The sequence below is a fragment of the Sinocyclocheilus anshuiensis genome, unplaced genomic scaffold (genome assembly GCF_001515605.1).
Source record: "Sinocyclocheilus anshuiensis isolate Anshui unplaced genomic scaffold, SAMN03320099.WGS_v1.1 scaffold491, whole genome shotgun sequence".
Lineage (NCBI taxonomy): Eukaryota > Metazoa > Chordata > Actinopteri > Cypriniformes > Cyprinidae > Sinocyclocheilus > Sinocyclocheilus anshuiensis.
The window spans coordinates 1507336-1534819 of record NW_015551041.1 but is presented as its reverse complement, the minus strand read 5'-3'; the positions used below and the strand labels follow the sequence as shown (position 1 = coordinate 1534819).

At 36.7% G+C, this 27484-nt stretch overlaps 4 protein-coding genes and 1 pseudogene across 7 annotated transcripts in view; 4 read left to right on the top strand and 1 right to left on the bottom strand.

Moving 5' to 3' along the window:
- Nucleotides 1-387: 387 nt before the first annotated feature.
- Nucleotides 388-1759, bottom strand: LOC107661515 (ladderlectin-like). The gene is made up of 6 exons (XM_016451134.1): nt 1734-1759; nt 1554-1621; nt 1235-1320; nt 944-1066; nt 678-789; nt 388-523 (listed from the first exon to the last, which is right to left on the bottom strand). Exons 2-6 carry the CDS (start codon nt 1612-1614, stop codon nt 420-422), a joined length of 486 nt encoding a protein of 161 aa, XP_016306620.1. The 5' UTR covers nt 1615-1621; nt 1734-1759; the 3' UTR covers nt 388-419.
- Nucleotides 1760-4358: 2599 nt separating this feature from the next.
- LOC107661500 (interferon-induced GTP-binding protein Mx3-like) lies at nt 4359-8477 on the top strand (annotated as a pseudogene).
- A 2535-nt stretch (nt 8478-11012) lies between these two features.
- LOC107661511 (protein FAM3C) lies at nt 11013-14232 on the top strand. 3 transcript variants are annotated; one of them, XM_016451130.1, is made up of 11 exons: nt 11013-11143; nt 11565-11629; nt 11712-11750; nt 12330-12434; nt 12555-12614; nt 12703-12817; nt 12929-12987; nt 13305-13355; nt 13470-13554; nt 13652-13778; nt 13878-14232. In XM_016451130.1, exons 2-11 carry the CDS (start codon nt 11611-11613, stop codon nt 13962-13964), a joined length of 747 nt encoding a protein of 248 aa, XP_016306616.1. In that variant the 5' UTR covers nt 11013-11143; nt 11565-11610; the 3' UTR covers nt 13965-14232. The 3 variants fall into 3 exon arrangements, with proteins under 3 accessions (XP_016306616.1, XP_016306618.1, XP_016306617.1); XM_016451132.1 differs by lacking the exon at nt 11712-11750; XM_016451131.1 differs by lacking the exon at nt 11013-11143 and having other exon boundaries at nt 11209-11629.
- A 368-nt stretch (nt 14233-14600) lies between these two features.
- Nucleotides 14601-20549, top strand: LOC107661492 (E3 ubiquitin-protein ligase Hakai-like). 2 transcript variants are annotated; one of them, XM_016451107.1, is made up of 6 exons: nt 14601-14671; nt 15348-15506; nt 16247-16347; nt 16805-16888; nt 16982-17055; nt 19274-20549. In XM_016451107.1, the coding sequence occupies exons 1-6, from the start codon at nt 14659-14661 to the stop codon at nt 20217-20219; spliced, it is 1377 nt and encodes a 458-aa protein (XP_016306593.1). In that variant the 5' UTR covers nt 14601-14658; the 3' UTR covers nt 20220-20549. The 2 variants fall into 2 exon arrangements, with proteins under 2 accessions (XP_016306593.1, XP_016306591.1); XM_016451105.1 differs by having other exon boundaries at nt 19259-20549.
- A 2016-nt stretch (nt 20550-22565) lies between these two features.
- celsr1b (cadherin EGF LAG seven-pass G-type receptor 1b) overlaps nt 22566-27484 on the top strand; it is a 47144-nt gene continuing 42225 nt past the window's right edge. Inside the window, exon 1 of the mRNA XM_016451104.1 lies at nt 22566-26176. Within this exon, the coding sequence (XP_016306590.1) occupies nt 22693-26176 (3484 nt within the window). The 5' untranslated portion in view covers nt 22566-22692. The remainder of the gene's footprint in view (nt 26177-27484) is intronic.

Genomic DNA, 27484 nt, shown 5'->3' with positions numbered 1-27484 from the left:
CTCTCAGAGTTTGAAAAAAGGCTTTAAAAGCTAACGACTTCTTTAGTCTTTTGTAGGCTATATTTATATAGTTTTTTAAGCTTTGCAACGGTTCATAATGTATTTTCGTCGGCACCAGCATATTTGTATAGTAAGCCTGATGATGACATCATTCAATGGCATTCTAATATTCACAATTCTTGGTGCGCAATGTACTTATTATTTTCATACATGATTTTGAGGAAACTCCACAACACACAAGATGCTTTATCAATGCTTTTATTGATTCAATTAATGTTTTAGAGAAGGCATTGAGAAAGGATTCAAGATTGAATAAAAGATACAAGTTTAAAGGGATAGTTCTTATATATTCTTACCATGAAAATTATGGCCCATTAATGCCATAATGCCATATGGCCCATTAATGCCTGTATGTACAATCACGTAACTATGGAGTAGGACGACTGCATGTGATCTTGCATCTTTTTTGCACAAGCAAAGGCAAGAAGTGATGAACATGTCAGATCGTTCCAGCAATGGTTAGCTGCAGGGTGGAAAAAATTAATTTATTCTGATCATTATAGTGGTGTGAGAGTCAAAATAAAATATTATGTTCAAACCATTTTATGTTACAATATGATATGACAATATAGGATAAATAATTATTGAAAGTATTAATAAAACCAGTGCATTCTTACAGCTATAGGCCAGCTCCAGGCAGTTCTCTGTATCTCCTGCATTGTTGGGTTCTCCAGAGCACCAGCTGGTGTAATTAAAGGGACTTCCATCACTCCAAATCCACTGTCCTTCCTAATGAGTGAAGAGAGTCATTACAAAGTACTGAAGGACTACAAAAAGAAGGTAATTAGTTTAGCTTTTAAGTCAAACAATCCTTTTCCTCACGTTTATCCCTTTAGGCCATGCTACAAAAGTCATCTTTTTCAAAAAAGGCAGAGCAACTTACTTGTTCACCATCCTGAGCGCCAACCCAAAGACGTGTGTAAGAAGGCACCAGGCTCAGCAGATGATCATTGTCCAATTTATTATGCACAGATGCAAGATTTGCATCATAAGTTTGACAGAATCTCTAAAGAGACAGATTTTACATTGTCAATCCACAATCAATTTATGTATTCGTTTAAAACAAAGGTCTGGTTGATTATTTGCTTTGTCATATTTATTTGCAGAAAATTATGTTTTAGCTAACTAACTAAATAAATAAATAGAAATTTCTTGCAGTCTTACAACACATTACCTCCGCAGTGATCCAGTTAAATGGCTCAGAGAAGTACTTGTAGCATTTCACTCCAAAATGTGTCCATCCATTGGGGCATTTTTCATCTAAACAATACATAAACTTTAGGGTTCTTTTAATAAACACAGTATATAGTCTTCACACACAGCAGAAACCTCAGTATTCATGACAAAATTCAGTTCAATCATATTGTACATTTCCCGTCCACCCCTTTGTAATGAAGCCTCTCAAAGATTTGGCACAACACAGAATGACTTCAAATATTTAAATCTGGAATAAAAAAAGTTTTTTTACAATGGTAAATAGATGTATTGGTTACCTTCTGCATTAATCATTAAATAAATAGTGAAAAGAAGCAGAAGACGTCTCAGCACTGCCATAATGAACCTGAAAATTAATAAGCACTGCTCACTGTGGATTCTCAATGTTAATATAAAAAAACACTAAGATAATTTAAGTATGAATTGTTATTCAGCAGGTCGATGTGCCAAAAACTCACCTTGGTTTTCAGATCGTTGCCTTCGGACATTCAGTAAAGATTCCATGAAGCTCCAGAAAGAGCCCTGCTTTTATACTTGACGTAATGTCAAGTGTGTTTAAGTCACGAGGATGATACACATATTGTACACAAACTGTAAACTTGATACTGTAGATAAATAATCACAAAATTGATATTTTATTAAGTATGAGAAGATATCATCTGTAAACAACTCTCTGTTTGGAGATGGGGTCTGTTTGTTCAACACAAAGGAACAGATCTAAGATAATGAGTTGACAGAAAACCAGCAAGACCAGCAGCACCAGCAAAGCTTTATCAATACAAATAGTCATAAGTGACAGTCACTGATAATGGAGATAATATTATTTGTTAATGTCAAATGTTTAAGTTTCAATGTTTTAAAATATGAAAAATGTGTTGGCAACATATTTTGCATTATGTTTTTGTCCTTCTGTCAATCCAAAAGTTTTTGACAATTTTGGCCTGTATCATCTGAAGAATTGGCGAAGATTCAGTGAATGCTTTAGGACAAGATTGAAAGAGTATGTTTTTACCAGAATTCAAAATGGTACAGTGAAAATATGGAGTTTGAATGACAGACTCTTCATGGGAACTTGTTGACAGCACAACGATAGTTTGTAAATTACATGTTCTAACAGGCCTTGATAAAGTAAGTGCCCGGTTGCATAAAGCACCTAAGTGTAATTTTCCCTTAAGAGCGCCCTTAAGTTTCCCTTACACTTAAGGGCATTGCATAAAATATTCCTTAAACGTTACTTAAGGGTTTCTTTAGGTGAAACGTCGTGAACCCTTAGAATTTAAGTATCCCTTAAAACCCATTAACTGTTGCATAAAGCCCCTTAACTGTCATTTTCCTAAGTATAACATAAGGTTTGGAAAATGTCACCTTAAATGATACACAAAAGTCTTCTACAAGACACGATCGGCTGCTTTATATGTTAAACAGATTTTAATTTAGGCATTTATTCACATATAAACATTGATCAAATTACATACAGCACATAATTAGCTCAAACGTGAGTGTTTCTGAACAAGTGTAATAATTTTTAATCTTTTATTATCTGTTGCCTGTGTTGTTACTGTTGTCATACTGTGTGTGATTTTAAATGAAAAAAAAAAACATTTTGAGTTCATTTAACCTGGCAGTAGGCCTATAGTAAATTTCAAACAATATTTGAATTAAAACAGTCCACCATGTTTATTGATATATTACCTGATAACGTATGTATGTATGACCTACTGTATAAACAACAATCGTTTTAGAGCAATTTGTTGTAGCCACTTACCCTGTAACTACGTGGAATAAGGGGGGAACAAGCACCACTTTAAATTACAGCCCGCAACGGTTGTATTTACCCTGTAACTACATGGAGCAAGGCAGGAACAAGTTGGACTTAAGCACAGAACAAGTGTATATTTGCACAGTAATTACAGAGAAAATATTGCACTAGTTTTAATTTAATTGTTTGATTGCCAATTTAAACCCTCTACTTTTTATTTTGGCTATAAAAACCATCACAGTAGGCCTATACATCCACTGAAATACAAATGTTGTATCATGTTTTTTTTTTTCTGTGAACAGCTGGAAAGAGGTAAGCTTGTTTTAAGCTGCATTGAACCTTGGTATATCATGCAAAAAAGTTATTTGGTGATAGTGGTGTTGGGAAGTTGCTGGTGTGACTCAGCTGAGATCAACGAATAAGCTTTCATAAGGTAAGTAGACTCGTGAATTATAAATCATAGCAGAAACTCATTTCACTTTCAATTAACTAATTTCACTAGATGTCCAGTTTTGTTGTTCAGTCATCTCCATCATGTAGCCTATCCTTTAATAATACCCCATGGCTAAAAAATACCTAGGCCTATAATAAAATACCAATATAAAATTACAAAAAGTATATCGTTTTTCTAAATCACTCCCAAACATAAGATTGTTGTTTAGGCCATACATACCACGTAATATTAGAATAGGTATCCCTTAGTTTCAGAATGCTCACAGTATAAATGATTTGTAATTTTACAGGTTGTTACCCCTTTATTCCCCAAACGTCGCATATTATTCCCCTTTACCTACACGGAGGTACTGAATAGATACACTAAAATTACAAAAAAAAGTTACGCTGTAAATTGCGGGCTGTAATCTAAAGCGTTACCGAATAGGTACCTGTTAAGTTTTAAAATAATTCCATTATAAATAATTTGTATAGGCTATACAGCGGGTAAAATTATTATTGAACACATCACCATTTTTCTCAGTAAATATATTTCTAAAGGTGCTGTTGACATGAAATTTTCACCAGATGTCGGTAACAATCCCAGTAATCCATACATACAAAGAAAGCAAAATAAATAATTTCAGAAATTAAGTTCTGTGTAATAAAGTAGAATGACACAGCGGAAGTGGAAAGAACAGAATTTCACCATAAACCGGCCACGACCAGGTGCTCCTCACAAGATTTCTGACAGAGGAGTGAAAATAATTATAAGAAGAGTTGTCCAAGAGCCAAGAATCACTTGTGGAGAGCTTCAGAAAGAACTGGAATTAGCTTGTACAATTGTTTCAAATAAAATAAGTACAATAAGTAAGTAATGCACTCAACCGCCATGGCCTGTATGCATGTTCACCACGCAAGGCTCTATTGCTGAAGAAAAAGCATGTTGAAGCTCGTTTAAAGTTTGCTGCACAACATTTAGACAAGCCTGTGAAATACTGGGAGAATATAGTCTGGTCAGATGAGACAGATGGTAAACCAGTTTTATGAAACAGCCCCCTGGTGAAAATTTCATGTCAACAGCACCTTTAGAAATATACTTACTGAGAAAAATGTTGATGTGTTCAATACTTATTTTACCCTCTGTATCTGGTTGCTACCCCCTTTATTACCCAAACTTAACACATTGTTGCCTTATACCTACACGTATGTTCTTTATAGGTACACTATAATTACATAAACGTACACCGTAAATTCAGTATACTTACGTAGTTCTTTACGGGTTGTAATCTAAAGCGTTACCCACATTTTATTACATACATTGAACAAAATTATAAACGCAACACTTTTGTTTTTGCCCCCATTTTTCATGAGCTGAACTCAAAGATCTAAGACTTTTTCTATGTACACAAAAGGCCTATTTCTCTCAAATATTGTCCACAAATCTGTCTAAATCTGTGTTAGTGAGCACTTCTCCTTTGCAGAGATACTCCATCCACCTCACAGATGTGGCATATCAAGATGCTGATTAGACAGCATGATTATTGCACAGGTGTGCCTTAGGTTGGCCACAATAAAAGGCCACTCTAAAATGTGCAGTCCGTGAGTCAGAACAGCGATTCTATATTGATTAGCATGCTCAGGTGTGTTTGATTAGGGTTAGCGCTAAACTCTGCAGGAAAGTGGATCTCGTGGGCCAGATTTGAGGATGCCATCTCTAGACTGTGTTTGCTCCAGCTGTATAAACAGACGCTAAATGCTGCTGTTAATATGCTTAATATTCGCTCCTGCTTATAAAGCAAACTGCTAACAAGACACTTAGTTTAAACTTGTTTGTGGTCGCTCATTTTTTTCATAGATTAAAAAGAGCATTCACTTATCTTAGATGTTGATTTCAGATGTTTCCAAAGCACGCTGCAACTACTACCACAAGCATTAGCCAAATATTTAAATGTTGAGCAGCGAGCTCATAGGCTACCAATACAGCAGAGAACCAATCAGCTGTGACATGTGATGATGTAATTTATGTCATATTGAGTTAGATTTTCATGCCAGAACTTTGTATTTACTGTGTCAAACTATTATTATCTATCCTTTTGAGTACTGAATGTAATAAACATTTAATTAAAATGTTTGTCTCTGACATTTAGCCTACTGTTTCTAAAGTACAACTGCGTACTTGAAGACAAAAAAGATAGACAATTACATATTTTTAAAATATTTGAAATAGTCTTCATTTGAATTACATAATTTACATCTAATTTATTAACTCCTGGTTAACTCGCTGGTTTTCTTACTGTTTCTGCTTTCTTGGCAGTTGATTGACAGCATTTCTGAATTGACTGAATGGTTCAAACTTAATCTAAGCTATTTATGTCAATGAAATGTGCCAAAGAGAAGCTTCAGACTCTAAGATGAATCTGTCTTTATTATCACTGATTTAAAGGGCATATTATTTTTTTCTAATGAACATACCGGTAGTTGTTTTACAGCCCAGAATGAGCTGGCAGGAAAAGGGGTAGGAATATGTGATGAGCTCATCACATTAGAGATCATGTCACCAGATATGTGTGACCTCACACTGATCGATCTACCTGGAATCACCCGAGTGCCAGTAAACGGACAACCAGAGGGTATTGGAAAACAGGTGGGTCATATAATCTGATCTTGCACTTCATATTTACTATCAAGCTAATAACAATCCAGTTTTAAAACTGTGTCTATGTATTGTAGATAAAACGTCTGATCATGAAATATATTAACAAACGTGAGACTATAAACCTGGTTGTGGTCCCTTGTAACACTGACATTGCAACAGCAGAAGCCTTAAAATTGGCACAAGAAGTAGATCCTGAGGGCAAAAGAACTCTGGGTAATGAAGCAGATGATCTGCACAACATCTAATATCTCACCAAATATCTTACAGCATGTCTGTCAGCAAATGGACTTTTTGTAAAATAACAATTTTTCATTCTCACAGCCATTTTGACCAAGCCAGACCTCATAGACAAGGGAACAGAGAAGAGTGTTCTGGCTATTGTCCACAATGAAGTGGTTCCTCTCCGCAAAGGTTACATCATGGTGAAGTGTAGAGGACAACAGCAGATTGATGATGACATTCCTCTGGAGGAGGCAGCACAAATGGAGAGAGATTTCTTCCAAAACCATGACTATTTCAGGTTACAGACTGAAAAGAATATACTGTTTTTGCATCTATTAATTTTTCAATAATAAAATTATTATTATTTATTCATTTATTTATTTTATTTTATTTTTTGAACCTCATAAAGTAAAAATGTTAGGGTGGTACAGCTTTCTTGATATCATAATGAATCCTAAAATGGCTTTTTATTAATGTGTTGCTTAATAAAATCTGTTTATCAAGCTACATTATATAAACGAAAATAAGCCACCTTGCAAAATGCCCATCTTTTTCTACAGATGCCTCTTGGAAATGGATAAAGCAACTATTAAATGTCTTGCCGTCAAACTGACTCAGGATCTTGTGGATCATATCAAAGTTTCTAAATGTCTCAAATGTCATGAATATATTGAACTGCACCTTGTGGCAGGATGGATTGAGAGAGATTGAGATAAAATTGTATCTTGCCTATCTTTGTCAGAAGTCACTGCCACAGATCCATGAGCAGATAAAAAAGCAGTTGTGGAGTGTGAAGAGAGCACTTAGGGACTGTGAGGATGGACCGCCAGAAGATCTTAATGGAGCCAAAGAATTCCTCATTAAAGTAGGACCTTAAGACATCAAATCTTCTTGCTTCTGAGAATTATCATTAGGGTCCAATCTGCTGGAATCCTACAAGATGAAATGCACCAAAACATTTCTTGAACAAAATATGTATTTTGTGATACAGACACACAAAATGCAGAACCCCCCCATCACAATTCAAAAGAGTTGAGCGAGAATTACAGAGGGAGGGAACTGCTCAGCTTCAGCAACTACAGAATGATTGAGGAGATTCTGCAGGACCATGTGGCCAAACTTAAGGATCCAGCCGTTTATTTACTCATCGCCATGAAAGGTACCACCACACATATTTGTGTTTAAAGACCTTCTGGTCATTGTGGAGAGACTATTATAAAACCAAAAGATTAGATCAAGAACTGAATGCCTAATAGTTTTAGCACATCTGAATCATGGGTATTTGTCTTTTTGATTTGTGCATTTCTTCCAAAGACATTGTCATTAAGCAATTCACTGACGTGGTGAGTGAGTGTTTCCAGAACTATCATGTCCTTCAAAACATTATTAAGGTAAATGCCCCTCAATTGCTCCTCAAATATTGCAAAGATTGATTATTTTAGTTCAGTTTGATAAATTTGTCTTTCCTTTGTTCTTCTTTACTTGATTCTGTAGGACAAAATCAACAACATTCAGTTAACCCAACTAGAAAAGGCGGAGCAGAGAATCTCAGAGCAGTTTGAAATGGAAAATAGGATCTACATTCAAGATGCCATTTTCCTGAAGATTTTGAGTGAGATTACCAACAAGCCTTTTTCAGAAAAGGAGTTACCTGTCTTTGACAAACAATGCAGTTACAGTCATGTGATGGAGGCGTATTATGAGGTAGATCTTCTTTCAATAACAAATTGCACTGTGCTTGTGGTGTGAGGACGTAACTTGTCTAATTCACTCCTTTGTTTCCCTAAGATTGTAGTGCAGAGGATTGCTGACAAACTGCCCTTGATGATCACCTTTTACATGTTGCAGGAGACTGCTCAATATTGACACAATGAAATTACTGGAAAAGCCAGATGTGCATGAGCTCCTGTCTGAGGACTCTGATGTCAGCAAAAGATGCAAAGACCTAAGAGCTCGTCTGAATCGTTTGACTACTGCTGAGGAATCAATTAGCTATTTTTTTAATGACTAGAGGATATATCTGAAAGTACATCTAATGCTTCTTCCATCCAAAAATCCATTGACCACCACACTTGTTCAAGGATTGCAGGATTTGACAACTTAAGCCATAAAACTTTCTTCATCTTAATACTTTCCCCCCCAGTTTCACAGACAAGACTTAAGCCTAGTCCCAGACTAAAATGTATGAGCTGTATTAAACTGAAAGAATGAAACAACATTTTCCATGTTGTTTACCAAAGCAGTACTTTGTATCCAAGCCACATCTATGGGCTAAAGTAGGGCAGATGTCTACATTTTGTTTTCTAAATTAACTAATTGTATCAGTGCTTTAACTACAGTACAATATTTTTTATTACTTTGTGATCTGTTGAAAATTAAAATCACCTTTTCCTTATTGATTGACCTGCTTGTTTTTTTTGTCAGTATAATAATATTAGGTGTAAAACCATTGCAAAATAACGTATCTAATGCTACAGCCTCTACTAAGTTTGCCTAGACCTTTTATTAGTGTCACCTCTGACGACATGACAGAGATTAAACATTTAAATAATTTTTGGCTAATAGAAAAATATAAATTATACAAATTATAATCTGTGAGGCCAGTGAAAATTATAATAGGGCAAGTAAAATACTGTGAACACTGATGCAGTGAATGCCATTTAATCACTGTACAGTTCAATGTACTTCACTGTAGTTTACAATACTTAAGGTGTAATACATTTTTAAATAGTAAACTATTTTTTCCCCACCAAGGCTTATGAATGCACTGAAATAAATGCTGTGCTGAACATTTAGTGTCTTAAAACAGTATTATGATTTTCACCATCAAAGATCAAAAGACTCTTAGGTGTGGAAGTCCAAAGGTTAGTAGAATATGAGTTGTTTTGTCTTTTTAAATTCTTTATATATGTTTAGTGCTTTGCCTTCGACATTCTGGTTGCTATCACTGACTGAGCTTTGGCCACTATTAAACCACCCCGTACCTGCCTTCATGTCAAAGAAGGTGGCGTTTCAGAACACACCCACCGATTGCGTAATCGCCACGGACCAATGGAAGCTCAAAGGTGTTTAGGAGCCAAAACGAACTGCCCCAGAAAGTTAGGCCGAAACTTAGTTTCGGCCTGAATTTGTACGAAGTGACGTCATAGTTCGTTCTTCGATTTCGTTTGAAGTATATCGCACATTAAAAGTCACTCGTTTTTATAAAGTAACACTGTCTAACAGTGACACCCGCAGGTAAAGTTACAGCAGAGGCTTGCCTCCCTTCGGTCCATAGACTTTCTACAGAGACCCCAAAGCGTGCCCTGACTTTTCTGGAGGCTCATTGAGATGAATGGGGGAAAGTCACGTGAGAGGAGGCAATGAGTTAACTAACATGAACAAACAATGAACATTTATTGCAGTATTTATTAATCTTTGTTTACATTAGTTAATACAAATAGCCTACTGTTGTTCATTGCTAGTTCATGTTAGTTCACAGTGCATAAACTAATGTTAACAAACACAACTTTTGATTTTAATAATGCAGTAGTAAATGTTGAAATTAATATTAACTAAGATTAGTAAATTATGTAGAAGTAGGCTATTGTTTATTCTTAGTTCATGTTAAAGTAGTTAAAGGTGCTGTATGTAAGTTTTTGACTCTACTAAAGCATAAAAATACCATAATATGTTTGCAGATATTTAAGAAACATGCTAAGTTAACATACTTGTTTATCTGAAAAGCAATGCTACAGTCAGTTATTCTCCTTTGAAAATGTGCGTTCCGGCCGGAATGTCAGTCTCTGTTTTGGTTTGTGAAACCCGCCCACTGCCAGTTTACCCAATTGTATTTCGGCACCCCGGGTTGCCAGCTGGCGGAAAACACAGCGTATTTCATTTCATTCATCGTCAAGTGCGCTCGTTCCTGTTGGTGTCGTCAATCTGGCAACCTGCGTGTGCTTGACACTTGACGTCTGAGGAGGAGGGGCCGGGTGAAAAAAAACCCTCTCCAATATTTTGAATTTGGACTGCAATAGCCTACCTAGTTCAACCACTTGGTGTCAATCCTACATACAGCACCTTTAACTAATGTTAACTAATGAAACCTTATTGTAAACTGTTTCCAGAATATTGTTCAAATTGTTGCCTTTAGTTATTATTTTGGAATAAATATAAAAATGCATAAAAACACTATGAAATGTATAATTAGTATTAAAAATATTAAATTAAATAACAGTAATATTAATAAAATACAAAATAGAATTATATTTGTTCTCTTTTTTATGTTATATTTATATATAACTATATATATTTATATATAAAACTGCCTTCTCATTTTAAAATACCACCGCACGCCACTGATATGCTGTATATGCACATATATATATGCTGTAGCTTCGCACTGAATAAATATAGCAGTTTGCATATAGCAGTTTGATTGCTTGAAGCGTCTGTGTTGAGGCTGGTGACACAGGTTGCAAGACCAGCCTATCATAAATGAATCAGCCTGTCTGTTTATATATATAATTGTAAAATTGGTAATTTAGTACAGTATAGATTAAAGGAGAATTCCACTAAATGTTTATTAACTTAATTTACAACTAAAAGCTTTGACAGCATACAGAAGTAAACAAACGTCTGCCTATGCTGTGCTCCTGTAGTCGACACCGCCATCTAGCGGCTTGGCTGCTGAGCGCAGAACTACAAACGCAAACAGCCGCGAGGCTACGGGGTCCGGACAATAGTCTTCTTTATCAAAGTAATCCCTTGTAAATACTACGCGGACATACGAAGGGAATCGTTCTTCTAAACGAGTAGGATGCTGCTTTATACCTCTTTTTTTCATACCAGCTCTAGTCTAATTGCTAGCCTACATGTGTTTTTTTTTTCATCAATTTTGTATTTAAAGATCGTCAGAAACGAGAGCAAACATACTTATTCGCATGCAAGCTGACAAACTAGCTGTGCTTTAGCTGGAATCCTAAAGAACGAGTTAATCAAGTTGGACAGAATATGGTTTAAATACAATGCACTACCTTTGCACTGCCATTAGTCATCCTAACGCCTAGTCTAAAGTCTAGAGCAGTTTTAATCAATTAGATCAGCAAGGACAACAAAGCTGAACTTTTTTTCTTTTCTGTTTTTTTAAACTGATCAGTTTTTTTAATTGATCCAATGATAAAATTACTAACGTGATGTGTTGATTGACTTGAATTTCTTCACCTTCACTTCAAGTGGAAGTACAGTTGCTGTGAGGAGAACTGAGCATAACAATTCAGTCATGATATACATTCGAAGAGGTTGGTTTTCCTTCTCTTCCTTATTTCTTTCTGTCTCTTTCCCCTCTCTGTTTTATGTTTATGTTGACGTTTTTATTTCTAGTTGGTCCCCTTGTGCTACACAAGAGACAGAGAAACAAAAGTAAGTTATGTTTTTGAAGACATAGATGTCTCATTCAGAAGCGCAGTGCAGTGTTTACTTTCCCGGCTACATTGTCTTGTATCACAATGCAGTACCTGGAAGTGACTGAATGCAAAAGCCTTCTTTGCATAGTTGACAGATGATAAAAGTTATTTATATTCTCAGCTTTTAAAGTTGTTTGTGATGCCACAGCCCTCCTTGATATAATTTATATAATTTTCTTCTATGACGGCTAATATCATTTAATTTTTGTTGTATTATATGTTCCTGCTGATAAAAACATGACATGTCTGCTTAAACTGGTCAAACTGGTTTTGTGACATGGTAGCTTCTGTTTTGTTGCTGGTCTAAGGTGGTCTAAAAGATCTTCTAAAAGGTCCACCAGGTTGATCTCAGGCCATAAATTACCAACATGGTCTAAAACCATGAAAAACTGTAATATATCTTTAATTGTCTTATTTTTTACTGAACTCACCCTATTAGGAGCAAGATAATATGTGGGCATTAAATCTACAATCAAAGATGAATATTACTGTATAATGAGAAATATATATAATCACGAATAAATTGCTTTCACAGAAAAATTGAGATTCGTTTTCATGCTGGCTGCCCTCATAATATCCATAAGCCTTGTCTTCAGACTCCTGCAGATGAATCCTGAATTAACATTATCAAATTTAGTAGGTGAGTTACTTTTATGTGTGTATGTACTGTATGTTTGTTTTTATGTATGTATGTATTAAGTTTTTTATAGTTCCTTCTGAAATCTATACAATGCATGTTTTATGTGTTTGTAAAACCCAGAAAGGTCAGTAGGGGGAGCAGCTTCTTTCCAACTGAAAACTGATAATCACAAAGATGATGGTAAGCAATTATCAAACAATCTGGTCTGGTACAGTGTAAAAAAAAAAGGGGGTATGCATTTAATGTCTGTGTCTGCATGTTTTATCAGGTCCTAGAAGCAAATGTGGCCTCCCAAAACCATGTCCTGGAAATGATTATACATTTAAGATTTACAGTGGAGCAACAAACATCATTGGACCACAAATATGCTTTGAGGGGAAAATGTAAAGGCTTTAAGTTGTCAAATTTACAGTCTGTACTTTTAATGAATAATTAAATGAATGCAATAAGTGCTATTTAACAGAATTTAAACTAGTTCTGCCATTTTGTTTTAGGATAATAGAGAAAGACAGACGAGGAAACCGACGCGGAATTCATATTGCTGTTATCAATGGTAAGTATGTTGAGCTTTGTAATTTTGCTTTAAAAAAGCCGAATTAAAAAGGTACTATGTTTTGCTTTTAGCTTCATTTTTATTATTATTATTATTAAATTAATTTTATTTTGCAAACATGTTTTCTTTTTGGATAACTCAGTATAATGTTTTAAAATGATTTATTTTTGTCTTATAATATAGTAATATGTATAATATAATATTTTTAGGAATTTGTTTATTTTCATAGAAATATTTGAAGTTACTGTTCAGTGTTCTTATAGGTATAAATACTCATTTTTAACATTTCTTGTTTACGTATTCATAAAACAATTCAGAAAAAACAGGTGAACACGTCAACACTGGCAGCTTCAATATGTGGAATGGAAGTATGTTGTATCTTTACTTAGCTACACCATGTTGTTAATTAATAATCTTGCATTATAAATACTGATTTGCGTTCTCAGTTCACATGTATGTAATAAATCTTTTGTTGTTGACAGAGGTTGAGGAGCTGATAGAGTTTCTGAAGTCAATCGAGGATGGTTCTCTTGTGTTGATCACCACTTTTGATGATCCAGCCACAAAGTAGAGTAGAATTTCTATCTCTATTTTCATCATGTATGTGCAGCTTATCATGGTGTTGTCTCATCATGTCATAATTTATATGATTCTTTTATGATAGACTTAATGATGAAGCAAGGACACTTATTGCAGAGCTTGGAAGTTCATATATTTCCCAGTTGAAATTCAGAGATAATTGGCTCTTTGTGGGAGGGAAGAAAACCATAACACAAGTCACTTTTGAGCAGGTAATGCCAATCCTAAATTCACCCATTTATGTGCTTAGGTTTAGGCAATGAAAACACTTTTCAAATTTTCAATTTATCTCCCTTTTCTGTCTTTTTCAGCACTTAAAGAATGACAGGGAAACCAATAAGTACGAAAGCTGGCCAGAAATGATCGAGATGGAAGGTTGCATACCTCGAATAGACTGATTTTTCCTACAGCACAATTTGATCTGCCAAATAATAGCGTTTAAATCAGGCATCAGATGATGTTTTTGCATCTACAGTAATACAACAAGCTAAGCCACAATGCATTTCTGATGTGTTTCATGATATTTCAGACTGTCCTAAATACAGTGTAATTAATAGGCTATTTGCCTACTTTTGTGGACATACGATTCTGTTAATATTTCTGAGACCATGTCACTGTTTCAACTGTGGTGTTGAAACCTCTTATAAAGAGGTTATCCTGGACTTATATAATATAATATTTAAAAATCATTTTAATTTTTATATAGTAAATGTTTATTGTTGTTGTGTTTTTTGTCTGGGTGTTTTTTAAATGTCATTGTAAATTGAAAAATATATATAATTAACGTTATACTTTGTTATTAAATTTTTTATTTATGATCTTATATTTTGCGGTGTTTTGGTTTGTCTGCATTATTTATTAATCATTTTGTTAAATTCTGTGTGTGGTTTCGCTTTTTCACGAATTTTGGTGATTGCATAGGTGAAACAAAAAAAAACGCTAAATACAAAAAAAATAAAATAAACAAAACTTGACACATTACAAAACAGACATGACGGAAGACATCATATGCGTAAATTGTGCGCAACGTTGAACTATAAACCACACGAAGCCACTCCCATCAGTTCATCGCAGGATGTACAGCGTCAAGTCATGGACCGAAATGGTGAGCTACAAGCTAATGTAACGAAGTGTTTTACTGCAGCCTTTCGGTTTAAAATTACAAAATGTTTACGTGTGAAAGGTAACCGGCTGGCCGGTAAACCAGTAAAGCCGCGAGCCCTTGCTGTCATTTACACGTTTGTTTGTGCTCGCAGTAAACGCAGTAAAACTGGATGTATCCAGCTAGCCGCTGACATGACCAAGTAACGTTAGAGGAGCGCGCGTCCAGCAAATGCCAGATTCAAATAAACGCAGAAAACATTCACATTAGAACCCAAAAAAATCTATTTAAACTGTATTACTCATTGGTTACTATGTAAGGTATTGTATATGCGTTTTGGATAAGACTACAACTCTGCGTTTCATATGTACGTTAAGTTACTCTTAGTTTAGTAATGTTTGCTTCTCCACTTTTTATTAAGCACATTTTGATCACTGCTTAATAGCACAGGTCTCACTTAGATTATTATGTGTTCCTTAATTTCATAAGTTACATTATGCTAATCGCTAATATCTGTAGCAGTACTGTATTGTTTTAAATAATGGATTTAATTTTTCATATCCTAGATAATATTGTGTAATGTAATACTGAATTGTGTATCTATAATGTATCAGTAACTTAATATTGTGCTTGTTAATGTAGATTACTTATTAATGATGTTATCTGTTTGCTTTTCCAGACAATGACCTTCAAGGAACTGATGGTTCGGGATCCCTTGGAGGTCTTGATGTTCGCAGACAGATCCCAATCAAGTTACTGTCGAAACAGACGGAAAAAGGCAAGCTGCCCACCCGACCTCAGCATCCCAACACCAGACTGCCCTCAAAAAACGAAGAAGGTTGGTGTGCAAAAGAATGTGTTTTCATCTCGTTCCCACTTACACGTAAATCTAATGTGTTTTCTGGGCTGTGTTTCCCAAAAGCATCGTAAGCTTAAGTACATCGTAGACCCATTGAAACCAATGTAGTTACGATCAATTTAGGCTTACGATGCTTTTGGGAAACGCAGCCCAGGACTGTCTGCCAGATTCCAAGTGATGGATTTTTTAAAAAAATATCCGGTATATTTACATCATGACAGCTTAAATTTATTAGTATCAGCTGATATATAGTTTATTTGTGCATGTTCTGTTATTTTACATTCAGATTACAATAACTGTCATTTAACATTCACCGTTAATATTCAAAAACGCCACTATTTTGCAAAATAATATCAATTTTTTTATACAGTACATTATAATGTTGTGAGAAGTAAGTTCAGTTGTTGCATTTGAAATGATTGACTTTAGTTTTTAGTGGTTTGTTTTTAAATTTATTTAAACAAAATAGTATAGAATTTTAATATTGGTCATTTGGTAGTTATTAGCCATAACGTGAAAATAATTATCAACTAAGAGCATCAGTCAGAATTTTAATATTAGCACATCCCTGTGCTAATAACTAAATGGATTTGAGTCAGATATGCCAATAAATCACATTAAATGAATAAAACTGTAGTGCTGATTCATTTGTAATTTTTTTTTTTTTTTTTTGCCATATATTATTTGTCTTTCTTTATGAACTTTTTTGTGATCTCCAGAGCCGTTCAGCTATAACCAAGAGGAAAGATTTGAGTGTAAATCTGGAGATGCTTATGGAAACCAGCGCAGATTCCCTCAACCAATCTTCTGGGATTATAAGGTTACACATTTATCATCAATTAATTACAACAAATTAGATTATATTTTTTAAAGCTGCAGTCCATAAATTTGCTATAAATGATCGGCCACCTGCAGGATCCTCACATGCGATAGCCTAGTAGCCGGGACAACTTCTTTATGTTTACAGACGTGACGTAATGACGCAGTGCCATGCTTGAATTTCCCGCGAAAACCTACCCGTACAGCTCAAATTAGAAAACATTATTATAAGCTAACCGTTGTGAATGGGCTAAAGTAAGGCGATAGTTTTGAACACTGGCTGGTTATGTACTTGCTCAAATATTGATTTCGGATCATTTTTAACCAAAAAAAGTTACGGACTGCAGCTTTAAAGTATTTTTCTAATAATGCAAATATTTAATACAATATTTAAATATACAATATTTTAATAATTAATAGCATATTTGAAATGAGTGATATCTGCTTATTTTTCTCAGCTCAACTTGATAGGAGTTAAAGATGACATTCCAGTTCATTTTTGTGACAAGTGTGGTCTGCCCATAAAGATCTATGGGCGAATGGTAAGAAGGAGGTTGAAGTCCCTAAAGCATTCTTTATACTGCTGGAGATCTTTCATTAAAAAAAAAAAAACCTTTTTTTTTTGCTTCCTTCAGATTCCCTGTAAGCATGTTTTCTGCTATGACTGTGCAGTGCACTACGAGAAGAAATGTGATAAGATGTGCCCTGGGTGAGTTTCTCCAACAACAGTTTGTTTAAGTGGATTGTATCTTGTTTTGAGTTATAGGTGAAAAACACAGTGTCCATTCCGGATATATACTGTAAAGTTTGAGTGAAGGTAGTGTTTTGTAAATTTCTCTAAATGTTGTCAGTGGGATGGTATGCAAGCAAATCTGAAAATGTTAATATGTTCCGTTTCCTTGGTAATAGGGCTGCACGATTAATCGCATGCGATATTTAACCCGCATCTTATCAGTAAAGCCGGTTCTGTTATCAGCGGTAAATCTCCATCACCTGCGTGCTTTCACATTGAGCAGCATTAACAGAACCGGCTTTACTGATAAGATGCGGGTTAAATATCGCATGCGATTAATCGTGCAGCCCTACTTGGTAACGTCTGTAGGTGTTAGAATAAGAGGATGTGGTTGAGATGTACACACTTGTCTTAAATATCCAGGGTTGTTGTGGGAGTTGTGCTATTAAGAGTACCTATTTCTATACATAGAGTGGACAGATGATATGAAAAAAATCCATAGAGTGGATTTTGATATGAAAACGATACTCATTCAGCAAGCTTTATTTAATTAGAACATCTTTATTATCATAATTAATATCATAAATCATAATTTAAGAATGTTTGTTTTAGGTGTTAGTTGATAATATTGAAAATAGTTTAGTTTTGATCCACCACTTACGTTATAGATGTGGTGTAGTTTGGCACACTGATGTACTGTAGAATTCAACTGATGTGTGGTCACAGGTGTGTCTCTATCGACTATTATGCAGCGATTTTGAATGTAGCTCATCCAGTCTCGTTTATGTAGTTGTGAGTGATTTACAAAATATAAAGCAGGGGTTTTATGTTTATGTCTAATGTTATTTTGGTTTTGCGACCATTAATTTTCACATAAAAATAATTAAATGTAAACTATGTTTAATTAAATAATTTTTTAACTCACTAGATTACCAAAAATAGGCAAATTATCTAGTTTTATATTTTTGTTATCATAATTATAAAACATTTTTAGGTTGATTTTCCAGAAGAGATGTCATGATATATACAATTTTTCAGATTTTTCCGGACTGATTTTAGTATTAAATTATTTTTGGTCATAATGGGATTTTCGACAATATTGGCATAAATCTTTTTTTGTGATGGCTATTTTTTGTTTTGTTATTTAACTGAGAACAATAAAACAACAAAACTAGTACAGTACACTCGTAGTAGAACAATAAAAAAAACAATAGCATTTCTAAGCTGTTTTAATTGGTTGATATGTATGTATCACATAATGCTCAGTTAAAATAATAATAATTTCATTCATCAATTTATATTAATTTAATAACACTGCTAAATTTAGTATTTACCAAATCTCAAACACATTATAATGCTGTGATGCCTAAATTGACTTGTAGCATTTATAATGATTGATTTTAGTTTTAAATACTAAAGTTTTTTTTTTTTTTTTTTTATCTATACAAAATATTATAGAATTAAAAAATTGTTCATTTGTCAGTTATTAGCCATTAAATAAAAATAAAATTGGCTCATAGCTAGAATTTTAATATCAGTGCGTAACTGTTGTTGTGCTTTTGTTTGCTGTTTGGACTTCAAACAACAAAGCAGATTTGAGTCAGATACCAATAAATCAGAAATTTTGTTCTGTCTGTAATAGATTTTTTGCCTTCTGTTAATTATGAATTTATTTGCGATCTTCAGAGCCTTTTCAACTATAACAAAGAGGAAAAATTTGAGTGTAAATCTGGAGATGCTTATGGAAACCAAAAATGGATGAATTCCAAAAATATTAAAACATTATAGCAAGCTGTGTTTAATTAGTCTGTTGTGTACTAACCTTAAATGTCCATCAAGTAAACCTGTACCTAAATTTCTCCAGTAATCAGGCATCACAGTCTCAATATGACCTGTATATACTGCCATTATTATATAATCAAAAAGAAAATTAAATGATAATTGCTTAGGTAGAAGTTACTATGATATATTTATGCCAATAAATTATGTGAATTTATGCTGATACTGTCCAAAAACTTTGCCTAGGGTGTTTCTAATCTTTTAGAGGGCAATGTGAATTGCAGGTTTTTTCTTCATTCTTGATGTAAATATCTCCAGATCTAAATGGAAATCATAATATGTAATATTATAAGTAATATGTGTATCTAAGTCCACTTCCCATACTAAATCTTAAGTTCAGTCTGTCCCTCTACAGCTGCTCAGACCCAGTCCAGCGCATTGAGCAGTGCCAGCGTGGCTCCCTCTTCATGTGCAGTATCGTGCAAGGCTGCAAACGCACCTACCTCTCACAGCGAGACCTGCAGGCCCACATCAACCATCGCCACATGAGGGCCAGCAAGACTGGATCCTCTCGCCTGGATCCGCCACACCCGACTCTGGCCTCCGACCCACCAGACCGCTTCCGGTTTCTGCCGCCTCCTCACCTGGCTAAAACACACCCTCTCATTCCTCCCCCTCTGCAAGGCCATGATACCTACAACCATCCACTTCCAGCCTCGCCCTCTGATCTGGGACCCTCCCCACGGCCCCTCCCCCCAGAGACCTTCCGAATCGCCACAGTGACTACACGTAAGCATAGCAACCTCATCACAGTGCCCATTCATGATGACTCTGGGAGCTCAGGCCCCTCCCCCCGTGAGCCTCACCCACAGACCCCTCCTGGCCCGCCTCCACACCATCACCGTGGTGATTACTCTAGCCAACCAGTGGTGTCCCACCCACATCATATCATGCCTCCACCACAACAACCACATTACGGGCCACCGCCGCCCCCTCTCAGCATCCCCATGCAGCACCCGCCGCAGGGCTCAGCTACACCTCACATGGTTTACAACCAAGCACCTCCCATGTCAACGCCACCTCCACCCGGACACATCATCAGCCAGTTGCCACCCTACATGAATCACCCTCCACCTGGTCCCATTCCCCCGGTCAGTGCGCACCACTACAACCCAAACTCAATGCCACAGGACCAAGGCACTCTTAGCCCACCTTTCACCCAACCAAGCGCCATGAGCCCGGGGATGTGGCCCAATCCTCGTGGCCCCCATCCACCCCGTATGCAGGGGCCGCCACCACAGGGACAGATGCCAGGGCCTCACCACCCCGACCAGTCACGATATAGACCGTATTACCAGTAGTATCCTGGCTTTGTCGGCTCTATCAGACAGTTTGACCATATCTAGTCAGAAACAACACTAAGCTGCCTGGGCTGTTTGTTTTCACTGATAACTTACAATATGATGATACCCATTGTGGGCATTTTTGTACTAATGTCCCTCATTCAGGGAGGTTCCATGGAATAATGAATAGTTGAGTGGGGAGGAAAAAAAATATTTTTTTTTTTTTTTGGTTGGAAGAATTTAACAGTTTTGTTTGAAACATTTACATAATGTTGTATCCAACAACTGCAATAAATGAAACTTGAATTCTGTTTAGATTTTTGGTTTGACATTCATTACTTCTGGGCACAAAGTTAAAGGGATAATTCACCCCAAAAAATGAAATTCTGTCATTTACTCACCCTTATGTCATTTCAAACCATGAAACGCCAACTAAGATATGCGGGAGGTATTTGGGAAGAGTTTTCATTTTTTGGTGAACTATCCCTTGAATAATTATCATTTGGGTTTATAAAGGCTGGAATATATTACATAACTTTTACAGTCTGGACGAGTACATGCTATTTGCTAAAAGTCGGAGCCAGTCCGCAGATTTGAGTTGACAGATTTCACAGAAAATCGTGTAGTGTATGATGGTCGCAGAATCTGATCTTTTATTTTAGTTTCAGACTTTGATTTCATCCATGAAGATATCAAACATTATTTTGAGCTGATTTTATAACACATTTTGTTTTCATTAGTCATGCATCTCCTGGTAATGAGACGAGTGTTTCTGCACGAGTTTGTTGTGTTCAGAATGATCTGAAAGTCTGTTAGCATGTGATCATCTGTCATTTAGTGTATGATGCACAATTTTTCTCTATTTGGCAAGTGTATTATGTCTTTTTAAACTGCTTTTAAAAGTTGTGTAGTGTATTTCAGGCTTAAGTCAATTTTCATCAAAATTCAGCAGTATGTGAAGAAATGTGTTCAGAGCACGTTATTGGTTATGCTGAGAGAAAATCACATTTGTAAAGGTTTGTGTATTTTTTTTTGTCCTTAATGGACAGAAAATGTGTATTCCAGTCCACTTTGCAATGTTTCACTTTTCTTCCATCTTATCAACCATGATTTGATGAGTAATGTCTCCAGAAAGTTAGACACTTAAGCAACACGTATATCAAATAAATTATTGTAGAGTTTTTTTTTCTCAGAACTAATTTGACTGATTTAGACATTTTCCCCCAATTACTTCGGGACCAGCTAGGTAAAAGTCATTTGTCATCAAGTAAGTTCCTCTCAAGTACTGACTAGCAGAGTAACCACAGGAATAATTCATAATATTAGACTACAGACATCTTCCGCTAATGTCTTCATTTTTTGGTAAGACAGTAAGTGTCTTTTTTTTTTCTTTTTTTTTTTACTTTAAGGCCTGAAAACATCTTTGTGCAGTATTTTCTTACTGTGTGTTATTGTGCTATTTTTCTTTACAATAATTGTCGCTTTGTTTGATATGTTATTGTGTTATTCATACATTAGGTGTGGCAAATACTTAATGTGGCCGCTGTAGGCAAACCAAAAGATATAGAGGTGGTGAGAGTAATGTTACTAAATAACAGAAATATGCACAAGGGGGCGTACAGTACTCAACCAAGACTAGATCACTGCTACTATCATATCAAACCCTGTTTTATCTTATGTGGGTAAATGTAAACTAAATTCCATTTCATGCCGTTTTATATTGTGTAATGAGAAAGAAGACTGGAACATGAAATCTATTTCCTCGGGATAAACAAAAGGTATTTCAGCACGTTTTCAGGAAATCAGATCATTTAGTAATACAGATCAATAAAAAAGCATAGCCTAAGTAGGCTACTAAAATATAAGGGTATTTTATTTAATGCTTAATGTATTAGAATAATAATATGATTTTAAAATAGTGTGTACATTGTTGTACATAAACAGAGTAAGTTGAAAAGTAGGCTTTTGACAACGTGGCTAAAAATATGTAGGCTAAATGATTATGGAAATTTGAAAAAAAAAAAAATTGTGTGTTGCCTATGTGTATTAGCCTACACAATTTTTTTTTTTACTTTTTTCTTGAGTCAGTCTTTAGAAATACATTACAAACCTTTACATTAAAGGAAAATTTAAAGAAGAATTCACAACGTGAAAAAGTGGATTGATAACATTTTTAATTTTACATTTAAATTTAAAACATTGTTCTTTGATAGCCAATAATGAAAGCTTTTCGGTTGAGCTCATTGGATAGCCTATTTCAAAATCACAATGCATGAGTAGGTCCATGCAAATTGTTGTGGGAGGGGAGGGAGAAGAGCCGTTTTACTCATTAAAACTTGTCAGTGCAGCTCTCTGGTCCCTGCTGCTCAGCACACAGAAACATGCCTTGACCCAATGTGCACTTTCACGTTACAGGAATGGTTGGAATTTTGCGGACTGTAGACGTTCTGGATCGTTTGGAATAATTTTCCGAATGAGATGCGCGTGAGCCATGGAATTACCACTGATATGGATGTGCTTTGGATTACTTATTAATCTCCCACCGTTTGGATGCGTGGATTTGCATCTATCAGGGTCCCTCCAGCCTGGTGCAACACTGGCAAATGTATCAATCGGACCAGAATGGACGTACAGAATCGACAGAAGTCTAACAGATAAGTCTTTACGACACTTCGTGAAGATCGGGAGAAGTGATGGGCTGCTATCTGTCGCGCGCAAAATTGACTGCACTCGTTTACCGAGAAATCCCGTGCCACTGTATTTGCGGATTAAATCACTGCTTTCGGAAAACTTCATACTGCTTCATTTCAATACATTCGTGCATGGTCAGAACTGCTTCATCAAATACAAAAGAAAAAATCTTAATCCAGATGCCTACATGTATCTGTTGACTGGGTATGAGACATGTTTTTCTTTGGACTCCTTACCCATCAACATTTACGAACGTTTGCCTGTATCCATGCAGAATTCCCAAATGTTTCGCGGTAGGTGCGTAGAGAAAGACCAGCGGCGTGTTATTTCCCTCACAGGCGCGAACCTCTGTTTACCTCATAAGCAGCGAGATGAGGCAAATGTGCTTTGTTTAATGCCTAACTCACTAAATAGCTCTTTATTTGTAGATGTTAAGTTACATTTAAGCAGAGAACACACTGGCAGTGAATTAGACCCGTGGGCTAAACGTCAAAAAAGAAACGTGAACTCCGCTCCTCAGTTTCAGCTCCCAAACTACCATGTATCGGTGCCAGAGAATGAGCCCTCAGGAACGCGAGTCATTACCCTCAAAGCGTTCGACGCCGATGACGGAGACGCCGGTGTTATCGAATACGATATGGAAGCTCTTTTTGACAGCCGCTCTAACAATTTATTTCAAATTAACCCTGAGACGGGAGGTATAACTACTCTACAGCCTCTAGACAGGGAAGTTAAAGACACTCATGTGTTTAAAGTTACTGCTACTGATAGAGGAACCCCTAAAAGATCAGCTATCGCCTACCTCACTATTACAGTCAGTGATACTAACGACCACGCGCCGGTTTTCGAACAGAATGAGTATAGGGTTAGTATTCGAGAAAATGTTGAAGTAGGCTTTGAGGTGATGACTATTAGGGCTACAGATGGAGATGCGCCCTCTAATGCCAATATGATTTATAAGATTGTGAATGATGAAGAGGTGAACGCTTACTTTGAAATTGATCCAAGAAATGGGTTGGTCAAAGCCAGAGTCAGACCAGACAGAGAAGTCAAAACCCAGTATAGGCTTTTTGTTGAAGCTAACGACCAGGGCAGAGAGCCCGGGCCACGTACCGCCACAGCCACGGTGCACATTTTTATAGAGGATGAGAATGATAACTACCCTCAGTTTAGCGAAAAGCGATATGTAGTTCAAGTTCCTGAAAACATAGCCGTGAACTCTCAAGTGGCTGTGGTGAAGGCTACGGATAAAGATGCTGGAAATAATGCGAAAGTGCATTACAGCATCATCAATGGGAATATAAAGGGACAGTTTTACATACACTCCCCTACGGGAATCATTGATGTTATCAGCCCTTTAGATTATGAGATGATAAGAGAGTACACACTGAGAGTGAAAGCTCAAGATGGAGGACGGCCGCCTCTTATTAATGGCACAGGTATGGTTGCAATCCAAGTGTTAGATGTCAACGATAATGCACCCATGTTTGTCAGCACGCCTTTTCAAGCCTCAGTGTTAGAAAATGTTCCTGTAGGTTACTCTGTGTTACACATCCAAGCTATCGATGCTGATTCAGGTGACAATGCTCATTTGGAATACAAGCTGACCGATACATCACCTAGTTTCCCATTCATTATCAATAACAACACCGGATGGATTACAGTTAGTGCTGAGCTGGACAGGGAGACTACAGAGTTTTACAATTTTGGTGTTGAGGCCAGAGACCACGGGGTTCCTACAATGTCATCTTCAGCTAGTGTAAGTGTCACTATACTAGATGTAAACGACAATGTCCCAACCTTCACGCAGCACTTGTATAACCTAAAAGTCAATGAGGATGCAGTTGTGGGCACCAGTGTGCTTACAGTCACTGCTGTAGACAGGGATGTAAACAGCGTGGTCACATACCAAATATCTAGTGGGAACACTCGGAACAGGTTTGCTATTACCAGCCAGAGCGGAGGGGGACTTATTACTTTAGCGCTACCTCTGGACTACAAGCAAGAACGGCAGTATCTCTTAACAATCACTGCCTCGGATGGTACGCGCCACGACACAGCTCAAGTCTTCATTAATGTGACTGATGCCAACACCCATCGACCAGTATTTCAAAGTGCCAACTACCAGGTTTTAGTGAGCGAGGACCGACCCGTAGGCTCCAGAGTCGTGGTCATCAGTGCCACTGATGAAGACACTGGTGAAAACGCCCGCATCACTTATGTAATGGAGGACAATGTGCCACAGTTCAAAATTGATCCTGACACTGGTGCCATCACGACTCAAATTGAGATCGACTATGAAGATCAGGCCTCCTACACGCTAGCCATCATTGCCCGAGACAACGGCATCCCCCAGAAATCAGACACAACCTATGTAGAGATCATTGTTCTTGATGCCAACGACAATGCACCCCAGTTCCTCCGGGACATCTACCAGGGAACAGTGTTTGAGGATGCACCAGTATACACAAGTGTACTCCAGGTATCCGCTTCAGACAGAGACTCTGGATCTAACGGTCGACTCAGCTACACCTTTCAGGGAGGGGATGATGGTGAGGGGGACTTTTTTATTGAGCCTTATTCTGGGATCATCAGAACGGCCCGCAAGCTAGACAGGGAAAATGTTGCATTGTATAGCCTCAAGGCATTTGCGGTGGACAAAGGAGTGCCCCCTCTCAAAGCAGCTGTGGACATTCATGTGTCTGTGCTGGACATAAATGACAATGCCCCTGTGTTTGAGAAGGACGAATTGTACTTTTACGTGGAGGAAAACAGTGCAGTAGGATCCACTCTTGCCCGCGTAAGTGCCACAGACCCAGATGAAGGTACCAACGCCCAGATCCTGTACCAGATTGTAGAGGGCAATATTCCTGAAGTCTTCCAGCTCGACATCTTTAGCGGAGATCTAATCGCCCTTACTGACCTAGACTTTGAGACCAAGATGGAGTATATAATAGTGGTCCAGGCCACTTCAGCCCCGCTTGTCAGCCGGGCCACTGTACATGTCCTCCTAGTAGATGTCAATGACAACATCCCAGTTCTACAGGATTTTGAGATCATTTTCAACAACTACATTACCAATAAGTCCAGCAGCTTTCCCACAGGAGTTATTGGGAAGGTGCCTGCTCGTGATCCAGACGTGTCCGACAAGCTCCTCTACACATTTGTTGAGGGAAATGAGCTCAACCTGCTGATTCTCAATCAAGACACTGGGGAGCTAAAGCTGAGCAAGGACTTGGATAACAACAGGCCGCTTGAGGCTACAATGAGGGTGACGGTTTCAGGTGAGACTCACATGATACCACATTATTTGGCCACAGTTTCTCTTTTAAAAAGCAGTCCATTATTTGGCCAAAGGTTGTGTGCAGTAGTTGAGTGATTTCCAAAATCTGCTTTGCGGGTTGCCTTGCTATAGTAGAAGTGGATTTATGCAAGCTTTATTCTTTTCACACTGTGTTAATTGGTTTTCTTTGATGCTCTTAGTGATAGTGATCTGCCTCCTCGTGTGCTGTCTGGTATGTTCTTCTCTTCAGGCGGGTTCTCAGTCCCTGAATCCCTAAATTATTTTTATATCTTTACTGTGTCTCTGTTCATGCTCAACAAAATTTGTTGGCACTCCCTAGTGAGCATATCCATGGCAACAATTATCACGCTTAAGCTTATTTATTTGCAGCAATTCTGAAGTGGCCATCAATTTATACATTCTTGTCTGCAATATATTATTCAGTGAATATAAGATGTTTTTAAAGCCTGTTTACACCTCAAAAAAGTAATTGCCACAATGCCTCATAATCACAATTTTATTTCTTCCAATTGTAACTTTTATTACATAATGTGACCTTATATATACCAATGTGATTTTATATCTACCTATTTGACTTTAAATCTCACAATGAATGATGTGACTTTTTAAACTGTTAGACTTTTTAAACTTTCATAGTCTCCTCTACCCCAGTGTAGTGACTGTGGTTTTATAGTAAGATGTAATTTTGTCTAAATTGCTTCTCTCCAACGATTTTCATATTAACTGTTGCTGATCTCCCCCCACATTCCTCAGATCCATATGTTCTAGAACATATTCGCACTAACTACTATCATGCACAAACATGAATAAAAGTTAGTCAGAACCTTCTCCCTTTCAAACTTGGAGAAATCAAATGTCATTCTTACCTGTCAGGTTGTTCGTTTCATGTACATTTTCCCAGGAGCCAAAGCTTACAGACTGTCCTGCCTATTAGACAGTGACTGATCATGTGTCAAAGGAGGTTTCGACTTGACTTATGATTTCAAGTTAGTCTTTATTCACATTTGGCATCCCCAAGCTATAACATGTCCCTTGGTTAATTTAAGTAAAAAATTCAAGGAAAAAAAAAAACTGAAATCCAACCATAAGTTGAAAACCATGTTACATGTCACAACAAGATATGACGTGATATCAGGATTAGAACTGATGTCCATGGAGTGATAGCTTTTCATAGATTCACAGTGATAAAACTTGTTTGTCTTGTATAAGATGTCACATTTGACAAGAAAATGCAGGGGATTCATTGAAGAGCCTTTAAAACTCCTACGTAGGCTGGGTACAGCTAGAG